Source organism: Heloderma suspectum, chromosome 3, assembly GCF_057233095.1.
Source record: "Heloderma suspectum isolate Gila_16-S chromosome 3, 16-S_ref, whole genome shotgun sequence".
Taxonomy (NCBI): domain Eukaryota; kingdom Metazoa; phylum Chordata; class Lepidosauria; order Squamata; family Helodermatidae; genus Heloderma; species Heloderma suspectum.
Window position 1 is genome coordinate 174,083,533 of NC_139460.1, and position 19,829 is coordinate 174,103,361.

The 19,829-nt window shown below is 42.0% G+C and overlaps 1 protein-coding gene across 5 annotated transcripts in view; it reads left to right on the forward strand.

Annotated features, from left to right (window-relative positions):
* AKAP11 (A-kinase anchoring protein 11) overlaps positions 1-19,829 on the forward strand; it is a 62,613-nt gene that overhangs the window by 31,980 nt on the left and 10,804 nt on the right. For 4 of the 5 annotated variants that reach the window (XM_084844923.1, XM_084844925.1, XM_084844926.1 and 1 more), the window contains exons 7-9: positions 1,218-5,793; positions 9,195-9,350; positions 14,930-14,976. In XM_084844923.1, coding sequence (XP_084701049.1) covers positions 1,218-5,793; positions 9,195-9,350; positions 14,930-14,976 — 4,779 coding nt within the window. Of the gene's footprint in view, positions 1-1,217; positions 5,794-9,194; positions 9,351-14,207; positions 14,292-14,929; positions 14,977-19,829 lie in introns of all 5 variants that reach the window. The other variant, XM_084844922.1, reaches the window with a different exon arrangement.

Below are 19,829 nucleotides of genomic sequence, written 5' to 3' on the forward strand. Positions count from 1 at the left end.
TATTGGCCCTCATCCAGTCCATTACCGTGCCCAGGCACTGATTCAGAACAGCCACTGCCTCACCTGGTTTTGATGAGAAAGAGAGGTAGAGCTGGGTGTCATCCGCATATTGATGGCACCTCAGCCCACACCTCCGGATAACCTCCCCCAGCGGTTTCATGTAGATGTTAAACAGCATGGGGGATAAAATAGAGCCCTGTGGAACCCCATGGCACAATTGCCATGGCACAGAGCAATAATCCCCCAGCACCACCTTCTGGAATCGGCCATCCAAGTAGGAGCAGAACCACTGTAGTGCAGTGCCTCCAACTCCTAACCCAGACAAGCTATCCAGAAGGATACCATAGTCGATGGTATCGAAAGCCGCTGAGAGGTCCAGGAGAATCAACAGGGTCGCACTCCCCCTGTCCCTCTCCCGGCAGAGGTCATCCCACAGGGTGACCAAGGCAGTTTCCGTTCCAAAACCAGGCCTGAAGCCCGATTGAAATGGATCTAGATAATCCGTTTCATTCAAGAGTGCCTGGAGCTGTCCTACAACCACCCGCTCAAGCACCTTGCCCAGGAAGGGGATGTTGGCCACTGGCCTATAATTGTTAACATCTTCTGGGTCCAGGTTAGGCTTTTTCAGGAGTGGTCTAATTACCGCCTCTTTTAAAGCGGCAGGCACCACTCCCTCTCTCAAGGAGGAATTTACAACCTCCTGGACCCAGCCGGACAACCCCTCCTTGTTTGATTTAATAAGCCATGAAGGGCAAGGGTCAAGCACACAAGTGGTTGATCGGACTTGGCCAAACACCTTGTCCGCATCCTCAGGCCTCAGTAACTGAAAACTCAGATAAGTATAGGGAAGGGCATAACATGTTCTAGGGAGGGCGTTGTGGAGACAGGGAGGGAGGAGGAAGCCAGGAATTCTTACCTGGCTAGGATTTCCAAGAATTTAGGATTTTGAAATTCCCTTTGAGGTGGGATTTTCCAAGCCCTCAAAGTTCTTTTCTGGGCTTGGGATAATTTCACTGGCAGCCCTACTTCTAAAGCTGAAATTCTATCCATGTTTACTTGGGAATAAACCTTACTGAACTTAATGAGACTTACTTTTGAGTAAACATGAATAGGATTGCGCTGCACATTACTTAACTATTTCTGCTGTAGTTATTGTCAATATTGTATTGTGTGATATTTGTGTGTTAACCGTTCCTTTTTCTCCTCTGCTGGCATAGACCAAGTTACGCCTGAGAAACGTCAAGATGCTACTTCACAGACCATTGCTGCTCCTCGTTTAGAATCTATTGATCCAAAGATCATTGTTAATTCTCTGCATCCAAAGCTATCTGTCAGGTCATCAGCTTCTCTCGTTAACATCTTAGAACTTAAAGAATTGTCATCTTCTGTAAGAAATTCGGTGACAACTTCTATTTCTGATCCTTGGATACAAAGGAGTTTCTTCAGGCCACATAATTCCTCTGACCACAGTGTTAATCTTCTACATAAAACATTATTTTCTTCTTCTCCTGCTGAATCATCAGAATCAGATTGCTCTAGCCCAAGCCCTGTTATTTTTTTAGATGAAGAAGGGTATCAAAAAAGCTTGAAGGCAAAGCTTCAGCTACCAAAAATCCCAGTAATGAAAGATGGTATAGAAGATTCAGACTCTGAAGTAAGTGAATTTTTTGATAGTTTTGACCAGTTTGATGAACAAGAACAAACTCTGGAAAGCAGTTCTAAACATACTAGGGATCCCATCCTAGGTAATCCATCCCAAAAGAAAATGATTTCATATAAGAGGTCATGCTATGCAACAACTGCAATGAATCCTCAGAAGTTCAAGTTTGATCGTCCCACTCTTCCAGCCAATGTAAAGAAACCAACTCCTCGCAAACCAGAATCTCCATATAGCAACCTTTTGGATGTTCCAGATTCCCCCCGTCCAGTGAAAACATCAGGAGATGACAGTGGAGGCTTGTTCAGCCCTATCAGATCATCAGCTTTCAGTCCATTAGGCAGCTGCTTTTCAACAGAATGCCTTTGTCGAATGGGTGTCAACAGAGATGCCATTAACCAAAACCGCAATCTAGTTTGTCACACATATTCAGATTTTGCAAATAATATTTCCTTTGAAATTCTGGGCTCTGTCTTTAATTCTAGGTCTTCATTATGTAGATGTACACAGGAAGTTTCCAACAATAATAGGATTGTCTCAAAAGAAGAAAAAGATCAGACTGCAAAAACTAAAGGGGACATTTCCGGAAAAGGACTAGATAAGAAAGGTAAATCTAAATGCAAATCACTAATGATTAAAGACCATATCCAGAAATTTGCATCGGAGCTTGTTGAGAAGAGTTTGGGCAGTGCTTTTAAAGACCTTCAGAAAGGTGTTTCTTCATGTACTAATGCACTCTGTCACTTGGCTGCTAAACTGACTTCTTCAGTCTTTCAAATGGCTTTTTATGAAATTGGGAGGCAGCAAGCCTTTTCACTAAAGAAGAAAGCTATTAATGGGCTAGCAGGCTTTTTGGTGAGTGAAGCAATAACAGGTGCTTTGAAAGAGCTGCACTCTGTAAAACAACAAATATTTACCAATACTGTTGCAAAATTTGCAGCAAACCTTGCTGAAGAGCTGATTTTTGAGGGGATCATGGAAGTATGTCAGTTTTCACACCCATCAACTCCAACAGCTTCTCAGAACTGGTCCTTCCATTATAATGATAAAGTTGTACGGTCATATGCCAAAGACTTGTCTGAGTCGGTTATTCAGGAAGCTTTTATTGAGTTATCACAGGTTGATGTGATGTTTACAACACAAGCAGCGATCAGCATTTCCATGGACAATGGAAAGTATGTAAGTGCAGAAAGTATGTTGGCGTCAACGCAGTCCTCCCATGCTTCCTCTGAGTTTCATGATAAATTGACAGTAGCTTTGAATCCAGTGCAGGAATTCAGAAAGGAATACACTGTTCATAAAGCCTTGTTCTATACTTCTGGCATTGCAAGCTCGATCCCAGTGCCCTTAGCTGGAAGCTTATTTTGCCCAAATCAGATTTTAGCTGATGACACAAAGATTAGGAACCATTTGGAATCAGATGACAGTCTGAAATTGTACAAAGACTCTACAGAACTGTGTTATGCAACAAAAAAGAGACAAAGTGAAGTAACATCGGTTAGAAATATTTACCTAACAGATAAACCAGATAGTGAATGTAATGCACACATTTTATGTACGCAAAGTGACTTTAAACAAGCAAATAATCCTGAAGTCAGTAAATTTTCAGACTTAACAACTGGGATGCCAAGCATCAATAAGTTTTCAGGAACGATGGTAGATATGATAGTAACGGAGGCATATGAAACAGTTACCTTTTCTAAGGCTTCTAAATCTGCAGAGCAATACACAGATACGTTAACAATTGAGAAAATGCCATATTTGCAGTGCATTGGTGAAGATACTTGTAAGAATATGTTTGCTAATTATTTGGCCAAGGGAATAGTAAAACAGCCTGTAGATGAAACCAAATCTGCATGTTCTGCTACAAGTGAGAAATTAGCATACTGTGTGGGATTGGGAACTAACACAAAAAGCAATAGGAAAGAATTACATAGTGCAATGAAACAATCTGAAAAAAACAAGAGCATTCCAGTAATTGTAGGGCAACAGCAGATGCCCCTGAACAGCTCATCTAAATTTCATGTAACTCCTGTTTACTCTAATAGGTGTTCACTTTCAGCATCTAAAGGTTGTATACAGGAAAAAAAGAGACATGTAGCTTCCAGGACATCCCCTCCTTGTTCTGCAATCACTTTTGTAAAGCATATTGAAGAGTTTTCAGATCCAGGAAGTTCATCAAAATCCTCAAGTAATCCACTGGAAAAACACAAAGCACCAGGATGCTCTATATTTTATCCTGAAAGAACTGTTCTCGACATGAACACCTTTACTTCTGTGGTGTCCAACTGTGAAGATGCATTTCAAATGGAAGATAAATCGAGCATCAGAGATGGAAATCTTTGTGTAGTACCAGACACACCACCACCAACACCTTTAGTACCCTCCCAGGCTAGTTCTGAGTGGAATTTAAGAAAGTTAACCAAGAAACTTAAAGGTGAATTAGCGAAGGAGTTTGCACCTGCTACACCCCCTTCTACACCTTACAGATCAGAAACAGATGGAGTATGTGAAAATAAATGTCATGACCTAGAAAAGGAAGAGTTTATGTTGAAACTAATGCGATCTCTTTCTGAAGAGGTTGAAAACAGTGAAGATGAAGAGCATTCTGAAACACTGGCAGAAAATGTTAAAACATCAGTAAGAACAATAGAATATGCAGATCACCTAGCCACTGGTATAATCTCTATGGCAACTGAAATGGCTGCTTCACATTTAGATGATAAAGCTATTCAAATGGAGAATAATAAATACCTTCAAGTAAATGTGGAAAACCAAAGATATACTGCATTTACTAATGTTCCAGAAAAAAACGTACATTCATTGTGGGCTTATGCTGGTGACATGGCTGGAAAGGTCATTAGTGAAGCTAAGAAAGTGGTAAAATCAAGGCATTGCAAGCTTCTGAGGCTGAAGCAAGTTAATTACCAGGCTGATGGCTTTCATCTTAAAAGAAATTATTATGAATGTTGGTCAAAAGACAAGAACTATCCCTTGGCAGACCAGTGGTCTAGAGAAACAGACTCCTTTATACTTCCTTTACCCCAGAATTCAGAAACTCCAGGTCTCACCTCCAAATATCCAAGTTGTGAGAGTGTTACTGATGAATATGCAGATCACATCATTCGGATTCTGAAAAGAGAAGGTGGTCACAATGAACTAATAATGGATCAATTTGCCAGTAGACTTGCTTACAGATCTATAAAATCTGGTATGCAACAAGCTGCCAGGAAAGTCAAGATGAAGTATAATAGAAAGATAGCTTCTGCTCATAACTCGAAGTTAAGCAGTAAGCTTGAGCCATTTGAGATGGTATATAAGGGAGTGGATAAAAAGAACCCGACAGAAGGTAACATCCAGCAATTTGGAAAACGAGCTTGCGGAAACAAATGCCACATACAGAGAACTGAGTGTACAAAGTTATTAGATTTCTCAGAATCTCTTGCTTATAGAATAACATCTGATGTCAGAAGAAAATTAATGTCAGCAGCTTGCTTACCAAAATCCTTAACTGATTCTTGTTTGTATGAAAAATCTAAGGTTGATGAAGTCACTGATCTTAAAACATATTCCAAAATGCTTTCTCCTTTCTATTGCAAACAAAAGCTGTATCATAGCACAGGCAGTTTAAATGAATATCCCCACAGAGATGGCATTATTCATGCCATAGAAAAATATGCTAGGAAGGTTGTAGATGACACTTTAGAAGTAAGCTTGGAATCTGGTCCTCTGCAAACTACTGAAAACTCGACAAATGGTGATAGATCAACACATACACAAAAGTTATCTCCATTTTCTGCAACTGCCTGCAGATACTGCAGTATGAAGGAACATCAGCTGACTGGACAAGAACTCCACTCTAAAGTTCAGCAGATTCCAAATTCAAGTGGCATCTGTCCAAAATCTCGTGGTCTTCACCTAGATATTCCCAAAATTCATATTGATATGGACGAGAAGGTAATATTTGCTGAAAATGTGGTTGCTACAGCGTTTGACAAAGCAGGGAGGCAGCTTAGTAACACAAGCTTGACAGCTGATAGTGGAATTGGCCAGGATGGAGTCAGCTTTGCTGAAAGCCTTACTACAGAAATCATGACTTCCTGTATGACAAATATTGGTCCAGCTGCCAACATAAGGTAACGTTAAATTATTTTTTGATATTGCTTTTAATGCATTTAAGGTCAAACCCCATAGTCTTGTTTTGAAGAAGGAAAATAAATAAATAAATAAATAAATATATATATATATATATATATATATATATTTCACTAGTAATTGTTAATTTATGAAACGGGAGTCGCAAAAAACATAGCATCCTAGCCTTGTGATAAAGCTTAAAAACCAAGGACACTCATTTAATAATTTTGGAATGAAAATGAAAAATAATATATGTATCTACAAAATCAGATCCAACTTGGATAATCTTTTAGGACACTTACTGTGATGATGGTTGAGGTGGAGGAGAGAAAATTAAAGCATAGAACATACAGATTTGCAGAATATATGAATATTGTGTATGAACAATTTTAATGCTGTTTTCTTTATCTTGCTTCCAAATTCATGATTAAATTTAAAAGCTCAGTTGGACTCCATTGTTGATTTGACCTGTTTAGTAATACAGCATAGTAGAATCCAGTTTTTCCTCATAGCTGTATTAAAGATGGATGAACCCAGCCCCATCTGGTATTGGTGGGTGTCAGCTGAAGTGCTGCCCCTGTTCGAGCCCCCCTGGACCCACGCTCGAGCCCCCATGAGCTTGCCAAGCTGCCCACATTCACCTTGGATCCTGTCCGTGAGCGCCCACCATTTTCCTGAGCTTGTTTTTACAAAAAAAAGGGAGGTCTTTAAAAATTCACATATTTAAATATTCACAAATTTGGCCTGGGAAAGGTTGATATATGCAATATTAGAGGCGTAAATGGGCCATTTATGCCTCTAATATTGCATAGATCAGCCTTTCCCAACCCAAATTTGCACATATTTAAATGTATACATTTTTAACCTCTTTTTTCATAAAAACAAGCTTGGGAAGATGTTGGGTTTTTGCAGACTGGTCCAGGTGAGTGTGGGGAACATCCAGGAGGACACAAGGGGGGTGACTGAGGCCAGAGGCTCAGCGGGCGCGATCTGGGGGTGTGAGCAGGGGGGAGCCCGACAGACTCCCGCACCCAGTTGGGCATCCACACTGTCCCTAAGCTGTATAGGCTTTGTAAATCTCATAGAACAAGAGAATATCTCAGGTTTTTTCTAGGAGAGAAGCAAATGTGTCCAGTAAGCTATTTATATAGTGTACAGTTGCTTTTTTGTTGCAACCTACTGGAGAAAGAAACCTGCTAAATGATGAAAGAAAAATATATCTTTACCTTTAATTTACCATCATCAAGCTACTACAAAAGGATGTGGGTGAGCCCTATTAATAGCTCACATGCTGGGATTGTCTGTGAAGCACTTCAGTGAAGGGGGTGGGGACTGCAAATCCATCTTTCTGTTTAAAAATTCCAATAAATCTCTAGACCTGTTGGTTACATGCACAAGAGAATGCAGTGTGATGGCAGTGCATGTGTTACTTGCCTAGAAAAGGCTATGTACATAGGTTTTAATGCTAAACTCAGACTTTTCTCATTTTTTAACCCCTCTAAGTTGAATCTCTCACTTATGTGGCATTGCTGTCAGCTTTAATTTGATATGCCATGTTCAGTGAAAATGATATATGGATCAAATTAATTACATATACATATAGAAGTAAAATAGCTGGAGTCTACACATCATGATATATCTATATATTTGACACAAGGTTCCATGCTGTTCAGATAACATATTCCTTGGATAAAGGTACTGGAACCTCTGGACAGAATCCAACGGGGCACTTACACCATTGCCAATTCTCTTACACCCCGCCAATTCCACTGTGCTATTGCTTGCAGAACAGTGAATTAGCACTTCCCTGGGCAACCTGAAGTGAGCAAAAATGCTTGTTTCTGGAAAGAGGCAGGTTGGCAGAGCTCGCATAAGGGAGCTTCGCCAACCTGCCTCCTTCCAGAAATGGGCATTTCTGCTCATTTCGGGGCTTCCCCTAGGAAGTGTTAAATCTCCCTTGTGTAAGTAGTCAGTCCCACTTGTGGAACGGAATCAGTGAGTCCCACTGCTTGAGGAAGGGAATCGGCAGGACATAAAGGAATTGACGGGGATGTAAGTGCCCCATTGGATTCTGCCGTCCTATAGCAAATTATGCTGTAATTCAGGAGAGGCTCTTCAAACTGTAGAAGTTGAATGGGAAGTTGAATGTGGTGTGAATCCTGTGGAATCTTGCACAGGTGCATCAGCTATGATCAGACCACATGCCTCAGAAAATATGTCATTTAGAACCAGACACTGATGTGGGAGAACATCAAAGGATAAAATCGGATTGTGACAGTGCAACTGGAGGTGACAGATCTATACATGAACTGTATTTAAAGGAAGGACATAATGAAAAAAAACTTATTTTAAAATGTGATTGAATTTGCTAGTACATTAGCTGATAACCCTAAGCTAGGCCTAGTTTCCTCGTATACAGTTTAGTGCTTCATCATTTTTTAATGTCCAACTGTGATGTAAGATCTGTCATGTTCTTTAAAAAATATGAACATGGGATTCATTTGGTATGATTGTGGAGGTTTCTCTTTCAAAGCCCAGAGTACATTGTCCTCCTTGAGATAGTGCATATATAGTGTATATATAAATGTATCGTTTATGTATGTATATTTCATATAAAATAAAATACCTGGTTTGCACCTTCTCTGAGCCGGTCAGTGCATCACACATACACACTGGGTAAGAAAACAATGATTGGTTACTAAGGCCAGCCAGAATTTGTGGACCCCTGTATCCATCCCTTGAACTTTATTTATAAATTGCACTCTATGCACAAGGTCATGTGAGGTGATGTATAATTTTTAAAAACACAATGCAGATCAATGCTGCTTCACCCACTCTGGAATTCACACCCTCTAGCTGGAAGCTGTTCCTTGTAATCCTGCATGTCAGATGCCTGTAGTTACTTAGTAGAAAGGAAAGGGACTTCCCACATCCTCAAAAGTACACTCTCTATGGCTTCACATGTTCCAGTTCTGAGCCACTTGTTTATGTACCAACAAGAACTTACCAGTACCATGTGTTGGAAGTAGTTGATTTGGGTTTTAATACAATCCTTAAGCAGTTTGCAGAAAAAATATTTGTGAAGGGGCTGCTCTCAAAGGAAAAAAGTTCCCTTAGGCTTGCAAGGCCTAAGACAGCTTTCCCCAATATGTTGCCCTCCGGATGTTTTAGACTACAACTCCCAACCGTCCTGACAATTGGCCATACTGGCTGGGGCTGATGGGAGCTCTAATCCAAAACATCTGGAGGGCACCAGGTCGGGGAAGGCTGCCTTAAAGTTTCAGACATTAATGAGCATATCCAACATTCCACCAACAGACAACAGCAGGGGAAGGCAAGAAAGGGAACTCGGAACTTTATGTAAAATAATAATGATACTATGATTTTAACTTTTATTTAGTTCCATGGGAAAAGAGGGTTTTAATTCTGCCGAATCCATAATCAGCCAGCAAATGAGTCTGAGCACTGGTGATGACAGTACTGGCAGCTGGTCCAATCTGAGTTTTGAAGATGAGCATCCAGATGAGAATAGCAGCTTTCTCCACCTCAGTGACAGGTAACTAAAATACATTTTTTAAATGCTCACAACCGTAATGATATGGTTTCCAATCCTTCATTTAAAAAATGTTAATTTTTTACTTGAATTCAGCTTCAGGAATATGGCATTTTAATAGTGAAAAATTAAGTACAGAGATAAGAGCAAGTATGGTGCAGTGGTTAGAGTGCTGGACTGGGACTCAGGAGACCTGGGTTCTAGTCCCCACTCAGCCATGAAGCTCGCTGGGTGACTTTGGGCCAGTCACTGATTCTCAGCCTAACCTACCTCACAGGGTTGCTATGAGGATAAAATGGAGAGGAGGAGGGTCATGTAAGCCGTCTTAGGTTCCTTGCAAGAGGAAAAAAGGTGGGATATAAATGTAATAAATAAACAGATGACACCATTATCTAAAAAGACATCCTAAATCAAGCAATTCCTGCCCTGGATGACAGCATGGTAATCTTTGTCTATGTGAAAAGCAGAGAAAGTAGTATTTGGAAAACATTCATTAATTAAACCCAACTTTCAAGTTTCATATATGTTTAAATAAAAACATGGTCTACAAGTGTGACTTCACAGGTTTTCCTCAAAAGAGTCTGTTATTTTTATGGTGTATGATTCCATCACAGTTAAAACATTGTTTTAGTGTATGACTTAATGAAATGTGCATGTGGAGGGACAAATCAACACAACCCTGGTGCAGGAAATGCAACCAGAATCAATGGAAACTTCTTTTTGACTCCAATGTGGAGACTTCCACAATAGGATAGTCTAGTTATGTGGACTCTGTCTTCAAACCTCATGTCACCAACTCTCTCAAGTTATCCACATAATACCACAAACTTTCTTAGTTTCATAAAATGCATTCCAGTAAACCTTCCTGGCAACCAAGGAATGCAGAAACTTTATAGATTAACATTTTGCACAGAGATGAGCTACAAGGTATCAGGAATTTGTAATCCATGATTACACTTTGCCACAAACTTTCAAGCTTTCAGACTTCGATTTCACCCACAACTACTTCAAATTCTGGGGAATTTTGGGACTGGAATAGGTACTTACATGGCTTTGCAATACGGCAATATATTTATGGCAGACTTGGAATAATGTTTTCTCACTAACGTTGCTCACTAATTGTTCCCAAGCACCCCATGTAAACTGAGCTGCTTCAGTAATATCTTCACTGGCTGGACTGATGCCACGGTGACCCTAGGTTAGCCTTCCCCAAGTTAGTGTTTTCCAGATGTTTTGGTCCATCTGCCCTGACCATTGACCATATCAGCTGGGACTGATGAGACTTATAGTCTAAAATATGAGGGCTCCAGGTTAGGGAAGGCTGCCCTAGATAAATAGGGGTGTGCAAGGAAACAGATTAATTTCACATTCGTATTTGTTTTCATTTTATAAATATTTCACATTCGTATTTGTTTTTCATTTTGCTTTTGAATTACATTTGTTCATTTTTTCAATAAATTTCAGTGAAAGACTCAGCCAGTTTTCTGCTGCCTATTTCTTTGGTGTTTTCTATTCAAAGGGCCTGAAATTTGGAGGAATTTCACTGTCCACCCAGGACATCAGACCATCCAACATTCAGAAAGATAAGACAAATGGTCCCCATTTTATAGGGAACCAAAAAAGAAGAGTGCACATCCTCAATGGGAGACCCAGCTGCATTTCTCCTGTTTGTAACGTCTGTGTTTTTGATCTAATTGGGACTGTTTTTTTAGGTATTCTACTTTGGGTCCCCATTTCATAGGCAATTTAAGAGCTACACAAGCACCACCTAACTAAACAGTTTTTCACTCTGACAGTTTTATTGCTCTTTTTCTTCCCCTCTTCCAGTCACCTTTCTGTGAGCTATACATAGTTCTAGCTAATTTCTTCAAAGCAGAACAGTGCCTCCAATGCAAAGCAGTTAAAAACAAATAGACGAATGAATGAAATTTTAATTTTGTTTTCATTCATTCAAATGCTCATTTGTTTCAGGCTCATTTGTTTCATTTTTCATTTGTTTTTAAAATGAATGCACGCCACTGTATGTATTTATTACATTTATATTAAACCTGTTTTCCATGCTAGAACTCAAGAGGCATACATAGGAGCTCCCAGGCAGCCTCCAGTGTAGGCATTGACCAGATCAAGGCCTTCAGCATTGTCTTCAAACTGTAGATAAATTCCACCACCCCTTTCAATATCTGAGCCTCCGTCAGTCCATACGGAGTTTGGGGCTTCTTATATTAACTGTTGTTTTCCATGATTATTGTTTTAGGCTCTGTTGAGCTATATGTTTTATATATTTTTGGCTATTTTGTTGTTGTAACCTGGTTCTCTATGCAGAAAATTGTCATTGGGCTTGTTCACAGCCGGTCACATGCTGGGGGATTTGCATAATTACCCTCACTGGCGTGGCTTGCTATGTTGTGCAAACCTGACAAGGGTGGCTTGTTGCCATGGTTAACGAAACACCCCAGAACCCTAAAACACTCTATGCATTCCAGGTGGCTTGTTATCCATGGCAACAGGCCACCCTTGCTGGGTTCACACAGCATAACAAGCTGCGCCAGTGAGGGTAATTATGCAAATCCCCATCAGTAATGACCAGTAATGTCAGTGGGGGAAATAAGCCACGTTGGCTTATTTCCTCCTCTGTGATCATGCAAACCCAGTCATTGTGTCACAGTTCATGAAGTCATTGGGCCATTTTGCACAATCACTGCAGCCCAGTGGTGGGTTTTTTAAGTCGCAGTGGGTTGCAGTGCATGCTGGTGGCCATTTTGAATATTCCGCACCCGACGGTGGCGTTGCCATGGTTTGCTGTGTTGTCCGAACCTGGGCAGCCTGGCTTGTTAAGGGGAAACAACTCTTTGGGACCTTACAACAGTTGCAGCCAGGGCTTGAATAGGCAACTTAGCATCCGCGGGCATTGCAGCTCATCGTGGCTTAAGCCATGGTGGGCTGTGGTGATCATGCAAAGCAGGTCATAGACTGGCATCCAAAGAGCTATGTTAGGCTTACCGAAGGCTTTGGGCATGCCCAGTGGAATTTTTAACTATTTTCCTTTGAATGACAGACACTTACCACTCATTCCATATAACAAATTGCAGGGGAGAAGGCTGCTTTCCAACACATGTCAGAAGCTGCCTCAGGCACTTTGAACTAATTGTGCCATTCTTTGAATCCAGGCCACTTGTCTACATTTGTGTGCACATACTTACACACACTTTGTATGGACTTAACTTCGCTGGTTACAAATGTAAGATAGACTGACACAACCAACTTCTTTATACCAGTGTGTCCCTTTAGTTTAGAATTTATTTATACATTTATTTTGCTAAATTGACACCATGTTTATATATTAAAAGTGCTTTGTCAGACCAGAGAACAGCAGCATTTTTCCTTCTTAAATTAGCTATAGCAATGTGCCCATTTTTCCAAAGCAAAATTCTCATCCCCATTTCACTCTTCATCTACATAATAAATAATATTGGTTTAGGGTGCAATCCTATGGACTCGGAGGCTTACGAGTATCCTATGCCGAGAGGGAGATGCCTTGTGCCTCCCATGCTGCATTTTAGCTAGACGGGTGATTTTGCCCGTATAGTGAAGGCATCGGAGAGGGGGAGGGAAGGAGGCTGGGGCGGCAATTGGAAAAGGCGTAAGCCAGTCACTCCGGCATCCTCCCCTCCCTAGCGATGCCCCCTTTCCCCCATCTCCGCACTCCGTTTACTGAGCGCGGAGAGGAAGCCGGCACTGTTCTCTCTGCGCTGGCTATGAGGGGGAGGGGCAGGTTTCCTGGCTCTGAGCTTGGAGCTCTGTCTTTGAGCGCAGAGCCAGGAAAGCGAAAAACCCTGTGTTCCACAGACACTGTCTAGGGACATAAGATTGCTCCCTCCATTATGAATTCATTCAGAGTGTAAAATGCATCTCTAGCAAAGGGGGATGGATCTTAAAAGTACTTTAGAATTCCATTTTTTTTTTGCTTTCAATATTGTAAAAGCCACACTTCTGATGCTTTGAACTTAATTTTGAACAGGGATCTTATTTTCAGTTCAAAATACCACCTAACTACTGTTGTTGCATCACTGCTAGGTGCTTTTTAATAGAATGTATGTTTTGACTTTTTGTTTGGTTGAAATAAACAGAACAGCTCTCTTAAGTAGGTTTTGAATAAGAAAAATATTGCTATTGTGATTAAACTTTATAAACTTAACTTCAGACCATTGGTGCGATAGAATATGAATCTCAAGAGTGCAATAGAATATGATGCACAAGGATGCTGTGGTTCACAAGAGTGCCATAACTTGGAGCTGGAGCACATGCCTGGCCTGCAAAAGGCCCCAAGGTCGAGCCCTGGGATGTCCAGTTAAAATGGCCTCTCTGGGTGGGGCCTAAAGCACTCTGAGGAAATGAAGATGGTGGGTGTGGCTGGAGCCCCAGTAGCAGGCACTTTGCTGTGTGGCACACCTGCCCATCTAAATGTGTAAAAGAAAAAGAAAAAGGGATGTGTGGGGATAGGAGTCAGCCCTGGTATGTGGCTGCCCACAGCAGCAGCTTCTGTGCCTGTTTCCTGCCTCTGCTGTCTCGTCATCTGCCAGTTCTTTCAGGATCTTGTGGGCTGCAGGGCCCTGGACTTGCACCCTGCAGTCCACTCCTAGCAGAGCCACTGTGTTGGGCAAAGTGCCATGTGAGCTGGCCTTTATTCTTCAGAAAAGTGTTGCTAGCTGCCCTGTCCTTGCATTTTGTCCTTGTACCCCTTTTAAGAAAATGGTAATACAGCTCTGGAATCCAGACAGACAGCATAAGGGAAAATGAAGGTTCTGGTTTGAGCTAACTATTTTTTTCTAGTTCAGCTCTGTTCTCTTCTTCTTCTGGCAGTAATGGTAACAGCAGTAGCTGGAGCAGTCTTGGTTTAGAAGGAGATATGTATGAGGAGAATTTATCCTTTCCAACATCAGACAGGTTGGTCAAACCAAGACATTGAAACAGGCTGGTTCCTCATAGTTTAATGCATGAAGTCATTCTTTTTCAAGACAAAAGGAACTGGCATATATGAAATCTGATTCATTATCCAAATGCTTTTCACCTAATCATGGTTTTCCTTAACAAATTCATACCAAATGGGTCCATTTTACTGTGCTACAGTGTGAATGTCCTGGCAAAATGAAAAACGAAACAAAACACTGTTATGCATGTCCTGCTTGCTATTTTAGATGCCTCCAATTATTTCTTCATAAAAATAAGAGCTTGCTTCCTACAAAATTTCTGGTTTTCTTTTGTTTCAACCTGTCTCTTTTCTTTGCTATCAATTAGAACTTTTCATATAATTCAGTTCAAAATAAGGCTGAAATCATATTTTACCTTCATCAAAGCACTCTGTATTTTAAAATAAAAGGGACAATTTACTTAATTGTGTTACTTGGAAAATTTGCAAGTCCTGTAACAGGAAATGGTGTGAGAAGCAATGCTTCCTTTTCACAATCATTCCTTGATACTTTTGTCAATTCATACTATTTTTTCCTTGAATGTTCATCTCTGTCTCTTTGCAGCAGAACACATTAACTTTACCACACATGGCAATAATTTGTCTTTTTTTCCAGTGATGGAACAGAAGATAAAGACGAAGAGCTTAAGGATACCACTGAAGGTAAAGTAAGCTCTACCTGTGTGTCAGCTTTTGTAAGACTTTTGTCAGAAAAGTAATCCTAGGCCATTTAAGAATGATCTCTACATATTATGTAATGTGTATTCTAATCTGCTATAAACCGCAATCTGTGGAAATTGCTGACTTCTGGGAGGCTTGTGCTAAAGCTATTCTGATTTATATTTCTTAAGCAAAGTCTGAACATGAAAGACCTAGCTCCACCTTATGGACATTTTTCCATTTTTCCTAAAGTAGCAGTCCCTGACTAAATTGGCAGTCACCAATCCAGCACAAAACACTCTGAAGCATCTAATCTTCCATTTGATAGGAAAATGTGTAGTCCACATAGTGAACCATTTTGTCAGACCCAGAACTTCAGAAAGTTCTTTGTGGTGGTTCAGTTCAGCAAGCAGGAAGGAACAGATTGGACATTCCTCTCTTTAGGTTCCCTTCCATGATGTTCCATCCTACTCTGTGTTCATTTTACAAAGGGATAGTCCCAATAGCTTGAAAGAATCCTAATTGCTCCACACTAATGTTGTCAGTAATTCCTATGTGTGATCCAAAAGCCCCATGGCTGCATCCTGCACTGATTTTTGAAGCAGTCAAAGCATTATTTTCTTTGCTGTCTTGTGCATTATCACAAAAATTGCAAAATGCTTCAGTGCAGCATTCTTGTTTTAGTGTTAGGACTCAGGCCTGGCATATGTGAATGAATAGAGAGAGGTTCCTCTGAGCATGTACAAAGTAATTTTTCTCCCTCAAATCTGGGGAATTAGGGCATAGGATGCTAGCCTTGGTGAGTCTTCCATCCCAGCCTGCCTCCTTCCTAAGATTTGTTAAGGAGGCGTGTGTCCCAGCAGTGGCCGAGGTACAACAGTCAGGATGCAGGAGAGGGCCTTTAATGTGGCTGTGCCTAGATTATGGGGGGGTCTGTTGACTCCCTATCCTTCTCTTCTGTCACCTGGCCAAGATGTGTTTTTTTTTAAAATTCCTGCAAGTATTTGACTTGCCGAGTTGACGATTTTAGTAGCGAACCCCCTGGTTTGTACATGGTTCTTATCTGCTGCACTTGTCTCTGTTTAACTCTCCATCAAAAGAAATGTTGACTGTACCCATCAAGATCAAATGTTGTTTTTAAATCTGTCACTGTATTCTAAATCTTTGCATTTGCTGCTAGGTTTTATTTTGGTTTTTACTCTTATTTTATACTGTAGTTTTAAACTTTTATAATGTATCTTATGTAGTATTTTATGGTTTTAATTGTTGTGAACCACCCACAGAGCTTCAGCTATGAGGTGGTATAGAAATGTAACAAATAAATAAATCCCAAGAAAGCCATACAAATAGAATCTGGTGAAAGTTATTGAGCATTATTATTGAGACTTTCCCTTTTCCAGTAAAACAGTATAGTTGCACATAAGCCAGTGGGTCAATAATACCTTACAATGTAAAGTACAAAAACCTATACGAACATAAGTTCTTCTTCGTTGTCTCTGTGCATCACATATATGGGCCCTGCACCTGTGTGGAGCCTCAATTTAGGAAACTTCTATAGCTGAGGAGTTTTGGTGGGAATACTTCCCCCACTGTCCCAGTGCACATGTCCATAGCAGGTTCCCTCTTATTCCCTCAGTTTTCTTTCGACCATCATTGTGTAGCCTCGTCTGGGAACTTCTCTTGTATTCAGTTCAATAGGAAAGTGCATTTCAAAGCTGTGGTTTTTCTTCTATCTTTCTGTCGTACCTATCAAAGTTCTTCTGTCTTTTTCTTAGCATTATTTTTATTTTCTATTTGTTTTCATGATCTTGCTATTGCCCTCTTGGGCGTATAGCCCTTATAGTGCCGTTTCAGAAGTGTGGCCGCTGTGAGGCAAAGCTATTGCCTTCTGACAGGCATTCTTTGTGCTTTTTCTGCCTTGGTGAAGGCTGTGTTGTTGAGGCTTGTCCTCATTGCCTATCCTTTTCGAAACAAGCAAGGCAAAATTGTTCTTACCAGCTGAAAGCCGCTCTCTGGAAATGAGCACTGGGAGCTGTTGAGGAGCCAAAAGGTATGCCTGACAAGCCAGACTTTGTCTGCCATGCAGGAGCCTGCTCGAGTGTTGGAGATATCGTCCCCTCAACATTGTACTCCTCCGAGTACACAAAACCCTTCTACTCCAGGTCGGTCTCTGATGTTCTCACTGGCTAAGAAGCTAACCAGAAGGCCTAAAGCTTCCAAACAGGCTAGCCTGCCTTCTTCAGAGCCTAAAAAGAAGAAGAAAAAGACTTCTAAAAATTTGGATGACTTTAATCAGGATCGAGCACCCCTTTGGAATCACACACTCTTCCTGACTCTGTGCAAGCACGTCGGGATTAATAGCAACCTCCACATTTGGTTGCATCTCCCAGCACTCTAACTCGCGATGAAGTACGTCCCTCAACTCTGACTGCTTTACCCATCTTTATTCCAGCATGTCGCTTCTATTGATCTCAAGGACACATATTTTCATATCACCATAGTAGAGTTGCAGCAACATTATCTCCAATTTGCCATCGATTCCAATGCCTACGAGTTCCAAGTGCTATCTTTTGACCTAGCCGCCCCCACAAGGGTATTCACCAAATGCATTGTGGTGGTCTGTTCTCACCTTCACTTGCAAGGTGTCAAGGTGTACCTGTAGATCGACGATTGGCTGTTGGTGGCGTTGACATGGAACCACCTTCTTTAGTCGATAGAGGCGACCTGCAATCTTCTTTGAAGTTTTGGACTTTGTCTCAGTCTCGAGAAATCACACCTACAGCCTACCTAGACTCTGCAATTTATTGGGGTGCTGCTGGATGCCTGCTCAGGCAGAGCATTCCTCCCTCGGGATAGAGCAGAGGTGTTGGCTATGTTGGCAACAGAGCTAAAGCTTTCCTGCAGCCATTTCAGCGCTCAAGATCCCACATCTAGTAGGTCTTATGGCTGCAACGATGGTTGTAGTCCACTATGCTTGATTGAATATGAGGCCGCTCCAGAATTGGCTCATATGCAATTTCGATACCAAGCAGGACGCCCAGCGGACCAAGCTACGACTTCCACAGGACGTCAGGGACTCCTTACGGTAGTGGACAGTACCAGCCAACCAATTGGAGGGCATGCCTTTCCTTTGACCGTGCCATCCTGAGTAGTAACTACGGATGCATCACTCTCGGGATGGGGAGCTCTTTACTCAGGCCTTACAGTCCGTGGACAATGGTTGATCATGGAGGCAAAGTAGCATAGCCCAGGGCAGTGAAAAAGGCCCTACAGGCATTCAAGGTGGACCTGGTGGGCAGACTGGTCCAGGTCACCTTGGACAGTACCATGGTTGTTGCATACCTGAACAAGGTGGGGGGTATGACATTGCTGCCACTCCTTGCTCTAACATTAAAAAATTTTAGCTGGTGCCTACCTTGTCGGATCAGACTAGTCACGACTCATGATGCAGGTGCAGACAATGTCCTGGCAGACCAGCTCAGCAGAACCAGGCTTACCTCCCATGAGTGGGAGTTGGACAAGTCAGTCCTTGGGACTCAGTTTCAGAGTTGGGGCATGCCAGAGGTAGACCTCGTCACCACTCAGGACGATTCCATGTGCCAGAATTTCTGCAGCCAAGCAGGCTGCGGTGCAGGTTTGTGGGGGGATGCCTTCACTCTGAGGTAGACAGGAACACTGTTCTACCTTTCCTCCCCATTCCCACTGATCACCAGGGCCCTGGCAAAGATTAGGACAGATGGCACCAAGTGCATCCTCATAACCCCTTGGTGGCCTCGCCAGCTGCAATTCACCCCACTGCTCAGGATGGCGCAGGGTCAGTACCATCGTCTTCTGTCTCATCCATCCCTTCTCTTCAGGGAGACAGCTGGAGCTGGCATCCGGATCTAGCAACCTTCCACCCAACGGCGTGGAAGACCCTGTGACAGACGCTGAACTGGTCCCGCCATCGATACAAAAAATGCTCCATGCTGCTTATAAGCCCTCTACACAGCCTTCCTATGTGAGGAAATGGACTGCTTTTGCTCAGGGCTTCCATCCTCTGTGGTGCTCTCTACACCAGATACTTCAATTCCCCCCCCCCGCTTCAAGAAAAGACTTAAACGGTCTTCTCTAAGAGTTTAATTATCTGTGTTCCTTGCTTTTCACCCTCCAGTTGAGGGTTGCTGTGTCTTCTCTCATCCGACAGTGAAGAGATTTTTAAAAGGGATTAGAATCTGGCACCACCAATTCACTCTGCGGTACTGAGTTGGAACATTTCTTAAGGCACTTTTATCCAAGCAGTTTGAGCTGCTAGCAACTATAGACCTACACCTTCTTTCCTGGAAGGTGGCGTTCTTGGTGGCCATCACATCTGCACGACAGCCTAGTGGATTCTGTGCACTCAGAGTAGACCAGCCCTATCTCACCTTTCACTGAGAGAAAGTGGTGCTCAGACCTGATCCTACCTTTCTGCCAAAAGTTGGTTGGACTGTGGAGTCGACCCTGCATACGCTTGATGTTTGTCACACTTTGGCCTTTTACAAGTCGAGGACTGAGCAGTTCAGACTTTTGCCTTGATTATTTGTCTGTGGCAGAGGCAAGCACAAAGGCCAGCCTCTCTCGACTCAGTGTTTCGCATCCTGGGTTGTCAAGTCTATTGAGCTGTTGTATGAGCTGGCTGGGCTCAAACTGTCTGCCCCAGACAAACTGTCTTCTCACACTATTTGCGCAGTAGCAATGTTGGCTGCATTCAATAGACACCATCCCTGAACTGTGTCATGCAGCAACTTGGTCGACACTGTCTACCTTTGTCAGACATTACAGACTGGATGTTTGGGCTAGAGCTGACTGTGTTTTTGGTCATGCTGTCCTTTCTT